The sequence below is a fragment of the Hyaena hyaena genome, unplaced genomic scaffold (assembly GCF_003009895.1).
Source record: "Hyaena hyaena isolate Hyena2069 unplaced genomic scaffold, ASM300989v1 scaffold_245, whole genome shotgun sequence".
Classification (NCBI taxonomy): Eukaryota; Metazoa; Chordata; class Mammalia; order Carnivora; family Hyaenidae; genus Hyaena; species Hyaena hyaena.
In genome coordinates, this window is record NW_024080878.1 from 815,153 (window position 1) to 830,744 (window position 15,592).

The window sequence follows — 15,592 nt, forward strand, 5'->3', positions numbered from 1 at the left end:
CTTGGGTGCATTTTTAAGTGTCAGGCTCAGAATGCAAATGATTCTAAGGCTTTGTAGAATAGCAGCATCTTCAGGGGAAGATGTCAAATTGGACAGGCGAGAATTAATAGCCCCAGGAAGCAACAAGACAGTAACTTTATTTTTGAACCCCCTCTATTGCAAATTAGCAGGATAAACCTTAGCTGGTTTTAGAATATCCCACCCCAGGTCCCCAGACATCAGGCCTGGTGTGGGCAGGAGGCCAGCAAATTCCCTAAGGCCCCTCGTTCAAGTCTACTGCTCACAGAGAAGACATGTTAGTTTCTGGGCTAACTGATGCTCAACCTCTAACAGACCAGAAACTCCAATCCAATCAGCTGGTCCCCAAGATGGAGATTTAACACGGGTGCTCCCTGCCCGCCACCAGCCCCATTATCACACACTCAAAACAAAGCTTTGTCTGTCACTGTGCAAGCAAGGCAGCATAAGAGTTGGTTAATCCAAACAGAACCAGAAACGACCTTAACCTCAGAGAGCACAGGCTGGACCAAGAACAGAGAGAAGGCTCCTGGGAAGTCTGAGGCACTGGTCAATCCCAGGCAAAAGTGAAACCGACATTCAGAGTTCAGCAACAAGGGCCCCCGTGAAGCCTCTGGGGGTCCAAATTCTTGGGCCTGTCTCCAGGGAAGGAGAAAGGGATAAAACAACCAGAATCTAAGAGAGATATTCTCTCTTCTACTTCCCTCTAGCCTCCCTGATCAAGTCTAGAAATTCAGAAGGTGCTGCTGTGGGGGATACAAAGGAGGAAGCAATGTCCAGGGCACTAACTACACCCACACCCACACCCCACAAGGCTGAAGCAAAACCCAGGTGTCTGGGTTACTCCCTTGCCCTCACTCTAACACTTTCCTGAGAATTCTTCCCATACTCTCTACGTAACGCTCCAAAGATCCAGAAGCTAGGTGAGCAGCTAAAGAATACACCCTAACTCCAACCTCATCCCACACCAGCCCTTACCCTTAGCTCTAGCCCATCCATTCAAGAAGCATCCAAGCTGCTCCTATATTTCCTTGCCTCCTCATACAACATTCCAAAGTGGCAGTAAGTCCCCTCTTCTAAGTGAAGAGACTGAGACCCAGACATATTTGCCTCTCTCTCCCTCTTCTCCCTAACCTGACCTAAGAAGGCCCAGAGAACAGTTCTGTTTTCCAGGACAGTGCCCTGCAAATTCTTGTCTCCCCCTGCACCACCAGACATGGTCCCCAAACAAGCCCAGACAGAGCCTTGGATCATGAAACTCTGCACAGGGAGAAATGGTTGAAGAATCCCTTTCTCTTATTTCAGTTCAGTTGATACAAAAACATTTCTCCACCAGAAATGCCAGGACAGCACAGAAGGGCTGCAAAGCCTTCTCAGAGAAGAGGATCACTGTGTGGGTAGTGCCTGGTCTGCTGGGGGAAGGGAGTTAAGAATTTATAGCCTCCCTGGCCCACTGCAACAGCCACACTAAGGCCTCCAGAGGACCCTGGGCAGCAATAACACATTCTGATTTCTTCTAAACTAGAGGAAACAGGAATGCATCCTGAAACAGGAGTGGGGAGGAAGATGGGATTATGGGGCCGATCCCCACAGGTCTTGACCTCAACTCTGGGTGACTATGTGTACAATGCTTTTTCCCAGGGTTAAGAGAAAAGGCCGTCCTCCCTAAACCCTTTTGCTATTCTAGAGACCCCAATCCCACGGTCTTCCTGTTATGACCTAATTTTGGATGGCTATATACTACACATTCCGTTCCTGGGGAAGCAGTGCCTATGTGGATCCAAGCACTGCTGCTATTTCCCCAGAAATGCTGGCCCAGCAAGTTGTCAAGAGAAAACGATGAAACTGGTGACAAAGATCAAATGAGGGAAGAGACAACCCCCTCTTCCTAAGATTCTCTAGTGTTAGGAGAATCTGGAGAGTTCTCCATGAGGGCCACTTCTCTCTTTAATATGTTAACTAAGAACTTGGGTCTCCAGGCTCAAGGACTAACACAGAGATGAGACAGAGCTAGAGATGAGAGAGGAGAGGTCAAGTGCACAGGCACACTGCTTCTCTTCTCTTGAGTGACACATACACACATTACTCCAACAAAACTGAAGCCCCACTAAAGAGAATGAGGCCAGGATTCAAATGAAAGCCCAAAATAAACCCAACACAGGCTAGACCACCGTTTTTTCATTGACCCTGGAATACAAGTTTGCCGACACCAAGTTCTCCCAGTTGCTGAAGGACAATTCTCCATGGCATCTTAAATTTCTGATCTTCGAGCAAGGGGAAGGACCCATCCAGACTGTCTTTTCAAAGACATATAGCAAACAACCTCAGAAGACAGAGATAGTGTCTCCCTCCAGGGTAGAGACAGGTTTGTTTCCTGACCAGAAGAGTAAAGATAACACCTCCTTGTGGGGCAAAGGTTGGGCACGTTTGCTAGCTGCTCCCGGAAAAGACTCGGGTTCCTTCAGCTGGAGTCTCTCAGCTGGCACACAGACCCACTGTGTGTGCGGCCTCTACCTGGACCTCCTCCATACTGCCTCAGGGGACCTGGAGCAAGGGGAACCCACATGCTGCCTGCATGTGCAATAAAGTCCTTTGTCTGTGATCCAAGACTCTGTGTCTTCTGCCAGCATCTGTGACGCAGGGGAGGCCTAAACCTTGTTAGTATGCAAGCAGAATAAAATCTCAGGTGCTTTCTTGACACCATTTACTCTAAGGGAAAGTAGAAGAGATATATATTACGGACCAGACACGGTGCTAGGTACTTTGATATACATTTTATCTCATTGAATTCTAACACTAATCCCTTGAAGTATTATTATTATTATTATTATTAACAACATGTCATCGTCATCACTCTCTAAGAGGAAACAGAGGCCTCTGAAAAGTGATTTGCCTAAGATTACACAGTGAAGGAAGGTCACACGGCTAAGGAAGCCTTCTGAAAATTAAAAAAGGAATGATATGGTTTTCCCCTTACTATGGTCCCAGAAGCCCTTTGGGTTTCAGTTCATTCAAGGTCAAGTTCTAATCTCTTAGCTGCTCAGTCTTTGTCATGCTGCTTCCTCTGATGCCCATTTTCTTGAGAAGTTCCAGAAGCTGGGCCGTGTCTGCCCAGTGAATGAAGTGGGATCTGGGAGTGTCCCTCGTGTTCCTGTTCTGCAGCCCCCAGAGACGGGCCAGCCCACCACCTCTGCCACAGCTTACCCACAATATCTTCATAGGCATTTTCTTCTAAAGTGCTTTTGGATCCAAACTTGGGTTGGCTCTCAGTACCATTCTCAGTGGGAGAAGAGGGGTACAGGGACTGGAGACTGGATGCATCCTCAAACTCAAAGGATTTTCTGTGGATAACAAGAGCATAGGTCATTCCAGGAGAACTAGATTCCAACTGCCTCATTGGGGGAATGGCCATGGGCAACACCAAAGACCAGAGATCCTCCTCACAAACCAGCTACCAAGCAAAGCATCAAGACGGATCCAAACTTACCATTCAAATGAGGAGATAAATGGTCTGAGAGACCCCAGCCTGGGTGCCTGCCAATCATACCAGTAACAAATCCCACAGCCAGAAAGGGTGCCATGTGTCAGATGCTGTGTCAAACACCTTGCACATGTACCTCATTAATCTTTACAATCCTTCTACTAGCTATTGTCCCATTTTATGAATGAGGAGATGGAGGCTCAGGAAGATGAAGTGACAAGAGGCAGGACTCACTGAGGCTACCTGGGCCTCCAAGCCCTGGAGCCTATCATCCTTGAGAAGTATCTGCCAGTACCACAGAATGGAGTGCCTGTTCAGCCTCCGGGGTCTCCATCATGCCTGCATCCTAGGGAGGGCTTAATAGTGGATGGGTGATGCCCAGGGCTGTTTGGGGGTCGGGGAGGCAGGTGGTGGTAGGTGAGTTGTTAGAAGAGGAAGGGCTGAGATCTCCAAACAAATGATGCCACTTCTGAGGTGGAACAAAGAGGGCAATTTGCAGCCAAAAGATACTTCCAAGACCCAGCTTCCCTTCAGCTAGTCACCTGCTCCTTTCCACACTGCGAATAGCCATCCCTTCTACTACAGAATTTCAAAACCACAGCTTGTTAGCTCCTCAAAAAGCTTGAGTCCACAGTACTCTCTACTTCTCTCCTCCATTATCTAAGACTTGACCCCAGCTGCATCCTCTCCCTCTCCAAGGCAGGTCCTAGCGGATTCCTGGGGCGGGGGAGGGGGGGGAGGGTGAAGAAAAGAGAGATACTGACTGAAGACCTTCTCCTACCCATTAACACCCCCCTCTTCTTTTGGGTACCATTAGATATTGCAACCTTTCTCTCTTGTTTAATGAACAACTCCTGAGAGTCTTGGGTGCAAGTTAAGGACTAAAGGTGTCCTAAAAGCCACATTCTGTTCTCAGCTTGCCTAGCTATTCTGTAGCACTTGACACAGCTGAACACTCTCCTCCCTCCACCTCCATGACACAGTCAACAGTTTCTTTGGCAATTAGCTTTCAGAGTCTTGTGAGGGATTTACCTTTTCCATTAGCCTTTTAAATGCCAGAGTCTCTCAGAGTTCTGTATTCAGGATTCTTTCTTTACTCTGTGCTTTCTAGGGGCCAAATACTGATGGCCATCGCTATATCTACCATTCCTACCACAATAGCTCCCAAATCTGTCTCTGACCTAGACTTCTTACCCAGTTAAATATCCAGTGGTTGAGTGCAGTGGTTCCTGAATGTTAGCAAACAGATACTGGTTGTCTGAGATCAAGTTTTCATTGACGTATATACAGTGGGGTCAAAACCTTTTGCAGATAGTTCTCAAATATAAAATATACAAATCATGTTCTGCCAAATTACCCTTGAAAATCCCACAGGAAGGCACCATGTTGAAGACCAACACACTGTCTTTCATTAAGACTAATATAGTCAGTTTCTCCACAGATTTATTTAAATTTTTAATGTTTTTTATTTATTTCTGAGAGAGAGAGAGAGAGAGCATGAGCAGGGGAGGGTCAGAGAGAGAAGGAGACACAGAATCCAAAATAGGCTCCAGGCTCTGAGCTAGCTGTCAGCACAGAGTCTGATGCGGGGTTCGAACCCATGAACCGTGAGATCATGACCTGAGCCAAAGTCGGACACTTAACCGACTGATCACCCAGGCACCCCCACAGATTTGTTTTTAACAGACTTCTTTTTGTTTGTTTGTTTTTGGTTGAATACCAAAGTAAATACTTGGTTGACTTTTTAAAATAAAAAACTGTATTAAATATAAGAATCATACCTGACACAACAGAAACAAACTTACCATCTCATGCTCCTCCAGGGAATACGCCACTGTGTGAATAGGCAAATAAAAGAGCTTATACTTTTTGAATGGTCTCTCTTTTTTTCCAAGAGCACAGATTTTTAAACTTGCTATATTAATTATTATGTGAAGTGACTCTGCCATATATGGTATATTTGTGTGTGTATGTTATATATAAATGTAATATATGCGGGAGTACATGTTAAACCTTCAGGCTGATATACTCTCCCACATCCCCTTTCTCCACCTAGCTAACTGCTTTTTTGCTTTTCTAAATTTAGCTCAACAACTCCCTCTACAAGGAGGCTTCCCTCACTCCCCGGTCTAATTTAGCTGCTGCTTCCTCTGGGTCTCTGGAGAATCCTACACTGGCATGGATCATGTCACATAGAGCATCTAGGATTTATTTGTGATCTATCTCCTATATCACATCAAGAATGGCAGAATAGAAGAACCATCGCTTATCTGACCCTGTATTCCCTTAACCAGTACAAGGTTTAGTGCATGGCAGGCTCTATATGGGTATTTACAGAAATGGATAAATCAGAACAAAGCAAATACTCTTGGCAGGCTGTTAAAGCCTTGACAGCCAGTGAGCATGTTAGGCTAAGCCAAAACATAGGATTACCCTTAGCCCAGGGCTCTTCTGGCCCACGAATCTGAAACTTTCTGATGTCTTCCTCTCATGGCTGAATAGTTATCTATATGAGGTGGTATCCCTGAATGATGTGCTGGATGTCGCCCGAAGTATTAGGTCCAACTGAAGAACCCCGAGAAGTAAAATAAGCCCGAATGCCATCTGACTTTGGATTAGAAGAGGAAGGCAATGAGGGAGAACGGGATAGGCCTTCCCAAGGAGGCGGGCTCCCGCCTACCCCAATTCAGAGAATAAGGTGTCTGTCAACTTTCACCAACCCTAGCAGCTCCAGTTCCCAGTCAGTCACTATAATTGTGGAGACAGCCCAGGTAGTCCAGGGTCAGGAATGCTGAGACTGAGCAGGAAGCCAATGACAGTGCCAGAATAGGCCATTCTTGAACATAGCCAAGAAACCAGTAAAATGCTCTCTGACCCCTTTTTCCATCAGTCTCCCCTTTCATGATCCAAGGATCTCCTCTTCCTACAGGCCCAGGACCCCTAAATGGCCAGGCAGCCCTCAGGAGAGAGAAAATCACCTGAAATGTGTTGTGATACTACTATGTTAATGACAACGTGCCATATTCAGATAATGATTCCCTCAAGGAAATAAGTTTCTAATGCTGGCATTTCAGGCAGTCATAAGGCTAAGGTCCTATGTTCCTCAAGGGACTGCCCATTCTATCTACAAGAGGCCCTACTCTTCCCACAGGGACCAAGGTAGTTCCAACAGGGCTCAAGACGCAGCCCAACTCTCCCCCCAAGGCCAAATCCAGCCCACACCTTCTGTAGACAGCATTTGGAAGAAGCGTTTTCATCCTCCCACTCACATTTATGTATCCTTATCCTGCAAGAGCAGAACAATTTCTTTTTCACTTAATTCATATCACCACCTAACAATTACTCACTGCTTCGGGATCCATGAAGAAAATTTTGACTGTGACCCACAACTACAGTCTGCTTTTGCATCTTCCATTGAAAAGAAAGCCACGGTACCTGGCTGTGAAGACACAGGAGGAGCATTCGTTACCTGCTCTGGGACTTGCGGTGACCACGCATGTCCTTCTTGGGTCTCCGGGTGACTGGTGGGGCTGGGGTGGAGGGCAGTGGGGGTGGAGCAGCAGGTGTGGGCGAAGGAGGTAGACCATTGCTTGGCTTACTCTTGGGATTCTTGTCAGCCTCATATTCAAAGGTGCGCTTGGGTTTGGGGACAGGGTTCACAACGGGATCAGGGGAGCTCTTTGATGGCAGCAGCTGGGAGCTCAGGCTATTTCCAGGGGTCCCTGGCTTAGTGGAGCCACTGCCTTCCCTCTCCAGGGGTGGGCCTGCCTCCCCCACAGCTCCGGCCACTCCTCCTGCCCGGCTGCCAGTGCTCACACTCGTGCTCCCTGTCGGTTCCTCCAAGGTGCCCAAGGTCCCAGTCTTCCTTCTCCCTCGGTCTACACTGTAGCAGCTACTGGGGAGCTGGGGGAGTCCCCGGCCTGGCTGCTCCTTCAGGGCCTGTTCAATTTTCTGGATCCGACTCAGCACTGCTGAGCTCTCTTTCCTGCTGCCATGCCCCCTGAGGAAGGCACTGGGCTCGCTCCGGCCTGCCCGTCTCTCTAGCCGGTAGAAAGAGTCCCGGACAGGGAGTGCCTCTCCCTCCTCCTCGGTCTCAGGGTAGGAACACTCTGAGAAGGTCCTGCTCATCCTCCGGAGGCCCTTGAAATCGAAGGTTTTTTCTGAGCTGCAGGGGGATGGCGCCACACTGGGACAGCCTTCACTGACCACCCACTCGCCACCAGAGCCCTCCCGCTTCTCCCCACACACGCTCATCCTGGGCGAAATCTCTCGGCGACCCTCCCATGCTGAGATCTTCTCCCGGATGCCCAGGCTATGGGCACGGGTGCCAGTGCGGTTCAGAAAAAAGCTCCGTGAGCCGGCTGTCGGCCCCAGGGATGGGGTGCTCTGGGCAAGGGGGAGGCAAGCAGCTACTCCCTCTACATCCTGGGCTGCCCCTTGGACATTCTCCTTCTGGTCGTCTCTCTTGCACACTGAAGGGCTTCTGTCCAAATAACTGAAGTTGGTGGCCTTGAGGGGACAGATGGGTGGTGAAGTGTCTGGGGAGAGAGCTCGAGGATTTGGGGGTGAAAGATCACGGGGGTGCCAGTCCTTGAGGAGCAGCCGGGAGCTGGAGCGGCTTGAGTACCTGCAGGCTGACGTTTCACTATCACTGAATGGGTAGATGGGACTCCTTGGTGGGGAGAGAACTGGAGGTGGAGAGACTGACTGAGACCTAAAAGCAACAAAACAAAAACAAAAACAAAAAAAGGAAAAGAAGAGAAAATGGCAGTGAGTGGCCAGACAACCAGAGGCATTGTGTTGCATTTGCAGACAGCTCAGTATCTCTTTCCTGCAGGACATTCAAGCTCAAAGTACTCTAGTCAAGTAATACACCCCCCTCAAAGCCGTCCTCAAGGAAAGGAACAGCCCCTTATCCACAGCTGGCCAAACTCAATGAGTATCCCTGCCCAGTTCAAGCTCAGAGACACTGAGAACCATCTAGAGCAGAAGCCAGCTCTGTGTCAGGTGAGAGGATCCCCAGAATCTACATCAGCCAACTAGAGCACAGTAAGGCCAGTGGTGCCTGAAAAATGTTTAGCAATTGGCCCTCTGAAAGAGAAAGCACAGATTTGTAACATTTGCCAATTTCCATGGTATAAATATTCCTAGTGTAGCTGATTTTAAGCTACCAACATGACCTCACTGAATGTGGCATTGGGAAGAAATGCTAGTAATCAGTTCTCAGGAGCTGCTAGAAAGCATCTCCAGCACACCACTTCCTGCAGTACCCCAAGTATACACCTGAGCCCTTTGATCTGTCTCCTTAACAAACCCCTATCTCCCCTGAGACTTCTGTTACTGCTATAACATATGCAGCTCCGCTTGGGTCCTGACCAGAATTCAGATCCCTGAAGGTCTCAAAAGGATCAGAAAGGTCCCTCAACAAAGAGTCCTCTTGGCCCAGTCAGTGAGGACGTCCATGGGGAAGGGAGGCCAGCTCCTCAGGCAGCTCTACCTTCCAGTGCCCGCATCCCTTCAAACAAGCACCAGCCACTTCTCAGCTCTAAATCCACACGCAGATCTTATCAGATATGGGGAACGGTTCTAAATACATACTGTTAACTCACTTAGTCTTCACAAAAACTCTATATAATTATTATTATTTATTATTATTTTCATTTTTACAAATGAGAAATACTGAAGGACAGAAAGGTTGAATATCTCATCCAAGGTCTCTCAGCTAGTGAAGGGGGACGCCAGGACAGGAACTTTCGGTATACTATGCAGCCCCTCTGAAGAAGCAGCAGTAGCCTCACCATCTCTGTGAATTGCCTAGGCTCCTGGACATCAGTGGGCAGGAACCCTCACAGCACGGGGCACAGCCCTATCTCAAACATAGCATTTATAAGTATCAAGGACCCCTTGCCCCTCAAGACCTCTAGACCTCTTCCCTCCTTGACCACGATTTCTTCCAGGTGGAAGGACACAGCCTCAGTATCTGGAAGGTGCTCGGAATGAAGGACAAATAAAGAAACAAAAAGATAAAGGTGAACTTATTGACAAGAACCAGGAGTGGACTTTCTTTTCAGTTCACTGTCAACTTCCAGCCTTCTTCTCAAACAATTTTAGTTCATAGACAGCAGGGTTTTTGCCAATGCCACATGCTACAAAGGCCTACCTGACCCTGATGCCAAGGCCCTTAAAGCTGGGCGGTAGCCTCGCAGGGTCCAGAGTGCCATGCCATCCACAGGAAGGCAGCCAGCTGCCCTCGAGCCAGCCTGCTGTCACTGCTTGCTCACACACAGAAAACCGTGGCTTGGGTGAGTCAGGGATTGGCCGACAATTCCCTGTTGGGTCATAGCCTCTGGCTGCCCCCAGTCAACAGGAAACCTCAACATGCTTAAGTTGTTTTTAAAAGGGTAAGTCAAACAAGAGCCATCCCACGTGTACACGGGCACAGATGAGAGAAATTCAGTGCCCAGCCAAGCCAATGGCCAAAGAGACTCTGCTCAGTAAGGACGTGTGAAAAGAATAAGCCTCAGCGCTCCCTAGAGTAGGCAGCAGCAGGGCAATGTGCCAAGCTTGAGCTTGGGGAGATCCCAACCTACTCACAATCGAGGGAGGCCTGAAGTCCCTCATTTATTTCACAGCACCATGGATGCAAATGGATGCAAAAGGTCAGCAGTCCAGCCCTGTAAGCCAGTAGAGTCTGGACTACACAAAGGACTCTATGTTTCAGCTATTCTCAATTGGAGGTGGAGAAGATGCCTTGAATAGAAAACAACCTTAACATGTGTTTTTTCATTCAACAAATACTTAGTGAGCACCTACTACATACCAGGCCCTACTCTAGGTGTTAGATATAAGAATAAATAAAAGAGACAAAAATTCATGTCCTTATGAAGTTTAAATTCTAGTGGGAGATGATAGGCATCTAATGAGACTAAGAATCTCTTAGGAAGCCTTCTGTATATGCCTCATTGCTCCAGACACTTTGATATATGCTCCCTTAGAGATGGGTCTCCTCAACTCTCAAGATAAGAAGTCACCAGGCCATGAAGCCACTGTACTTATGGATGGAGGGCGGGTAGGTGTGTGTGGCATGGTGAAAAGAAATATGGTGAGGATCTCTGGTCTGATTCCAGCATGCTTTCTTCACAACAAATGGTTTCCTAACTTCCCTTAGCAGTTCCAGCCTGGAGGAATCTTCACAAAGCAAGAAATTCTTTCAGTGCCTTAATGCCTACCCTGCTATAATTAAAGTTAGTTTCCCTCCTCTCGTGAAGCATCAAATAGAGAAGAGACTGGCCCTTGCCTTTAAAGGTCCTGGTCTCTGTATCATTGCTGAGCTGCAGCCAGAGCAACAGGTGCTCCTTGCACAGCCTCCCACACAGGCCAGGCTCAAAGTGCCCTAGCAATTCAGGGTGAAAAAAGGGGCCTGGAGCCCAGGTATCCTCAGGTTCATCACTCACTCCAGAGTTCTAGGAAGAGATTTGTAAACAAGATAGATAAGCCCTTGCCCTTATGCAATTCTCACTTGACTCTCTGTGTTTCTAATTCTACCTTTTTAGGAATGTGACCTTGGGCAAAGCCGCTCATTCTATCTGAGCTTCCAGTTTCAATTCCTCAAAACCGTTCCAATTACGTCACAGGGTTGTCATAATGGTCAAATGAGACTGTCGCTGCAAACTGATATCATATACTGTAACTCACTATGACCGTTAATTACCATTAGTATTAAGTTTTTCACTTAATGATTCTGCTACACCAGTTGTTCTTAACAGAGGGTAAGAACATTAGAAAGCCTTAGGGTTCATGTTTCAGAATAGCCACTACCAAGTTACATGATTTTGAACAAGTAACTTCAACTCTTTAAACCCTAGTATTTCAATCTGTAAAACGGAGGTTAAAAAAACACACATCTCAGGGGATTATAGTAAGGATAGAGACAATATATGTCAAGTGTTGCTCGGTGGCTAACACATAGCAATCAGTCTTAGCCTGATAATAACTAATATTAATGAGGGGTTCTGCATTCAGAATAATTGCTTGGCAAACTTTTTCAAAGAGCTTACCTTTGTCTTTGGATTCTAAATATCTGGGGTGAAAGGGGAAGGAAGTAAATTTAAAATGGCTGTAAATCCTTTGCAGCTCATGCTATCAAAAGGTGGATTCTATTTTTCTGCCCCTTAAATCTAGGCTGACCTTGTGATTTGCTTGACCAATAGAATGGAGTAGAAATTAAGCTAAGTTCCAAACTTGAGGCCTCAAGAGGCCTAGCAGAAGCCCCCTTCACATACCTGGAATGCTACCTTGAGGATGTCGTGTAAGGAAGCCAGTCTAGTCTTTTAGAGGACAAAATGCTATGTGGAGCACAACTAAGGCCCCCACAGCTGACAGCCTGCCTCAGTGTGAGCCTGACACGTGAGTCTGACACATGAATGAGGTCATCTTGGACCCAACTGAACTTGGCTATGTGAGTGACTCCAGAGGAAACCAGTGGAGGGACTGCCCAGTAAATGCATAGAAACGTGAGAAGTAATAAACTGCTCTAAACCACTATGTTTTCAGGGGGTTTACTACACTGCAACAGTAAAATTATGCAGGTGGGAAAGGCCAGCCTTGTGCATAACTTGCCCTATCCCAGTGCAGAACCACTGCCCTGGACTTCCATCCTCGCACCTTTCCTCCACTTCCCCACAGAGCAGCTTCCATGGTCTTAATGTTTGAATTTCACTTTCTCTACTAGGGGCTCTGGCACTCTTTTGAAAATCTCTTCTGAGCACTCCCTGCAAATGGCGCTATTTCTGTAATCTCAAGAACAGAATCAGCTTCCATTGTCTTTGCCCCCCAAAATGGATAGTATCACAAAGACAAGAAATAACAAGGACTGATGAGCATATGGAGAAAAGGGAACCCTTGTGCACTTTTGGTGGGAATGTAAATTGGTACAACTACTGTGGGGAACAGTATCGAGGTTCCTCAAGAGATCAGAAACAGAGGGGCGCATGGGTAGCTCAGTCGGTTGAGTGTCTGACTCCTGATTTTGGCTTGAGTAATGATCCCAGGGTCATGGGATCAAGACCTGTATCAGGCTCTGCATTCAGTTTAGGGTCTGCTTGGACTACTCTCTCTCTCTCTCTCTGCCCCTCTCCCCTGCTAGCGTACTTTCTTTCTCTCTCTCTCTCTCAAATAAAATTTTTAAAAAATAGAAATACTATCAGATGTTGTAATTCCACTACTGGGTATTTACCCAAAGAAAATGAAAGCAATAATTCAAAAAGAAATATGTATTCCTATGTTTACTGCAGCATTATTCACAATAGCCAAGATATGGAAGCAACCTAAGTGTTTATCAATAGATGACTGGATAATGAAGATGTACACACACGCATACACCAATACACAATGGAATATTACAAAGCCATAAAAAAAGAATGAGATCTTGCCATTTATGACAACATGGATAACTATAAGGTATCATACTAAATTAAATAAGATAGAGAAAGACAAATACCACACGATTACACTTGTATATGGAATCTAAACAAACAAATCCATAAACACAGAAAACAAACTAACCACTGCCAGAACGGAGGGGGGTTAGGGGATGGCAAAACAGGTGAAGGGGAATAAGAGGTACGAGCTCTCAGCTGTAAAATAAATAAGTCACAGAGTTGAATAGTACAGCATAGGGAATGTAGTCAATAATACTGGAATAATGTTACAAGGTGACTAGACTTACTGTGTGAGTACTGCATAATATACAGAATTGTTGAATCACTATGTTAGATACCTGAAACTAACATAACATCGTTCATCAACTATACTTCAGTAATAAAAAACACAAAACTGTATGACTAGATGAGTTCATCTAGAGAGTCAGTAGCTAGAGAAGCCCAATGATTGAACTAGGGCATTCTAGTGTTTCAAGGTCAGGTATAGCAGGAGGAACAAGTGAAAAGACTGACCAAGAAGAGCATGTAATAAGGAATAAAACCATGAAGAGAGGTGTCTTGACACCTTCAAAAAATAGGGAGCAATCAACTGAGTCAAATTTGCTAACAATCAAGCAAGGGGAAGACTGAGAAATGGCTGATCCTGAGGTTTAGCAATATGGAGGATGCTATGACCTTAAGAAAAGAGATTTTGGTGGAGAGGTAGGAAGGGAAGCCTGACTGGAAGGAATTCAAGAAAACAGAATGAGAAATGGACACAAGGAGTTCGGACAACTCTTTCAAAGGGTTTTCCTTTTAGGGAACATGGTATAACAGAAGCAATCTGTTGGTTAACTTGAGCTAAGAGATAGGACACAGTATGCTTAAAAGAAGACTGGAAGGATCCAGTAAAAGAGAGGAAAGCTCTCGGTGCAGGACAAAATCAGGAAAATTCAGGAGCAGTGTCCTTAAACAGGCAGCAAAGGGGATGGGGATCCAATGCCCATCTAGAAGGGTTGCCCTTAGACTGGAGAATCCCTTTTATCTCACTCCATCCACCTAGGCTGAGTATCTTCTCACATAGTCTCATTCCTGTGCTGCTTTTCTTCCACCATTGGCTTTTACTGCTTCATGTTTTCCAACTCATTCCACAGAGAGGAGAAAAAGTCCAGATTTGTTCTTTGTTTCCTGCTCCTTCAACCATCTATATCCAGCTCCTTCCCAAACACACTGACCTACATAATGACTAAGTCCTACCAATTCTACATCCTTCACATCTCTCAGATCTGTCCCCTTCCTCATAGCCCCACTGCTGCTACTTCCTTCGTTCAGATCTGATCTTTCACTGGGACGACTGAAACAGTCTCTTAATCTCTCTCTCCCTCTGCCTTCAACCTTAACCCAGTGCTCATCAATCCTCTTATCTTCTGACATCTTTCTAGTAAGGGAGACTCCTCATGCTTGAAACTCTCCACTATCTGCACAATGAAGTGCAAATTCACTGACATGGATGCCAAGACCCCTCAAGATCTGGTCCCTATTTATTTTTCCTTTGGCATCTCACTATCTTTTCTTACATGCAATCCTGTATCCTACCCACATCAAACTCCTTGCTTTTCATGCATCTAGGCCTTCACACATTATTTCCTTTCCTGGAATCCTGGCTTGTTCACTTTACATATCTCTGTAGCTCCACTCTGGAAACTCTCTTGATCCTACCCTCTTCATCCAGGTGGAGACGGCTGAGTTTTGATGCCTCCACTGTGCTGGGAAAAATGCCTGTTATGGTACTTGTAACATGTTACTGGACTATATTGTTTCCTCACTTGCCTCCCTTTCTAGACAATGAATGGACCTAGTTGAAGGTGGTGACAGTGTCTTATTAATCTTGATATCCCCCACTCTTTGCACTGCATCTAGAATTTAATAAGAATTAATACTTATGTTGAATGACTAAATGAATAAGTAAAAAATAAATGGTTAAAACCTAGGTCTCCTTTTGCCTGCCCAGGACATTATTCACAGACTTCCCTGCCTCCCTCTCTTTGTGATATATGACCTGAATAACAATACAAAGAATTACACAAAGCACTTAGTGCGGCCCAGAAGGAGGCTGTCAGTTTCCAAGGCCATCTCCCATAAGGCAAAAATCATATACCAGACCAAGAGTCTAGAAACCTGGGTTTCCTCTGGTCCTGGTCCCATCACTTCCTGGATGTGCTCATGGAAAAGTCACCTAAATCCTCTGAGCCTCAGATTCTTCATCCATAAAACAGGAAAAACACTTGCTCTGAGTATCCTTACATACTAGCCAGGGGCTAAAATGATGTACATTTAAAAAGTGCTTGAACACTATAAATGGCTCTGGGAAGATAAGAGAAATATAAAACTAAATACAACACAGCTAAAAGACATCTAAGACTCTGCTCTGATCATCTCTTGCTCTTTATTCTAAAATCCCAGGTTTGCCCCTGGGAAGGCAGACACTGTGAGACGAAGCACTCACGCCGCTGTCTTGTCAGCAGGCAGCCAGATCTGCAACTCAGCACAGGCGCAGATGCCAACACTGCAGCATGTGACTGGCCAAAACCAACATTTACAGAGATAAAAGGAGAAAGAGAGAAGAAAGGGGAGAGAATGCAAAAGGAATTTAAATGAAACAGAGGAGCATAAA

The 15,592-nt window shown here is 46.1% G+C and overlaps 1 protein-coding gene across 4 annotated transcripts in view; it reads right to left on the minus strand.

Annotated features, from left to right (window-relative positions):
- Positions 1-15,592, minus strand: part of DENND2B (DENN domain containing 2B) — a 157,540-nt gene that overhangs the window by 28,262 nt on the left and 113,686 nt on the right. For all 4 annotated transcript variants that reach the window (XM_039244629.1, XM_039244630.1, XM_039244631.1 and 1 more), the window contains 2 exons: positions 6,969-8,213; positions 3,223-3,359 (listed from right to left, as the gene is read on the minus strand). In XM_039244629.1, coding sequence (XP_039100560.1) covers positions 3,223-3,359; positions 6,969-8,213 — 1,382 coding nt within the window. The remainder of the gene's footprint in view (positions 1-3,222; positions 3,360-6,968; positions 8,214-15,592) is intronic.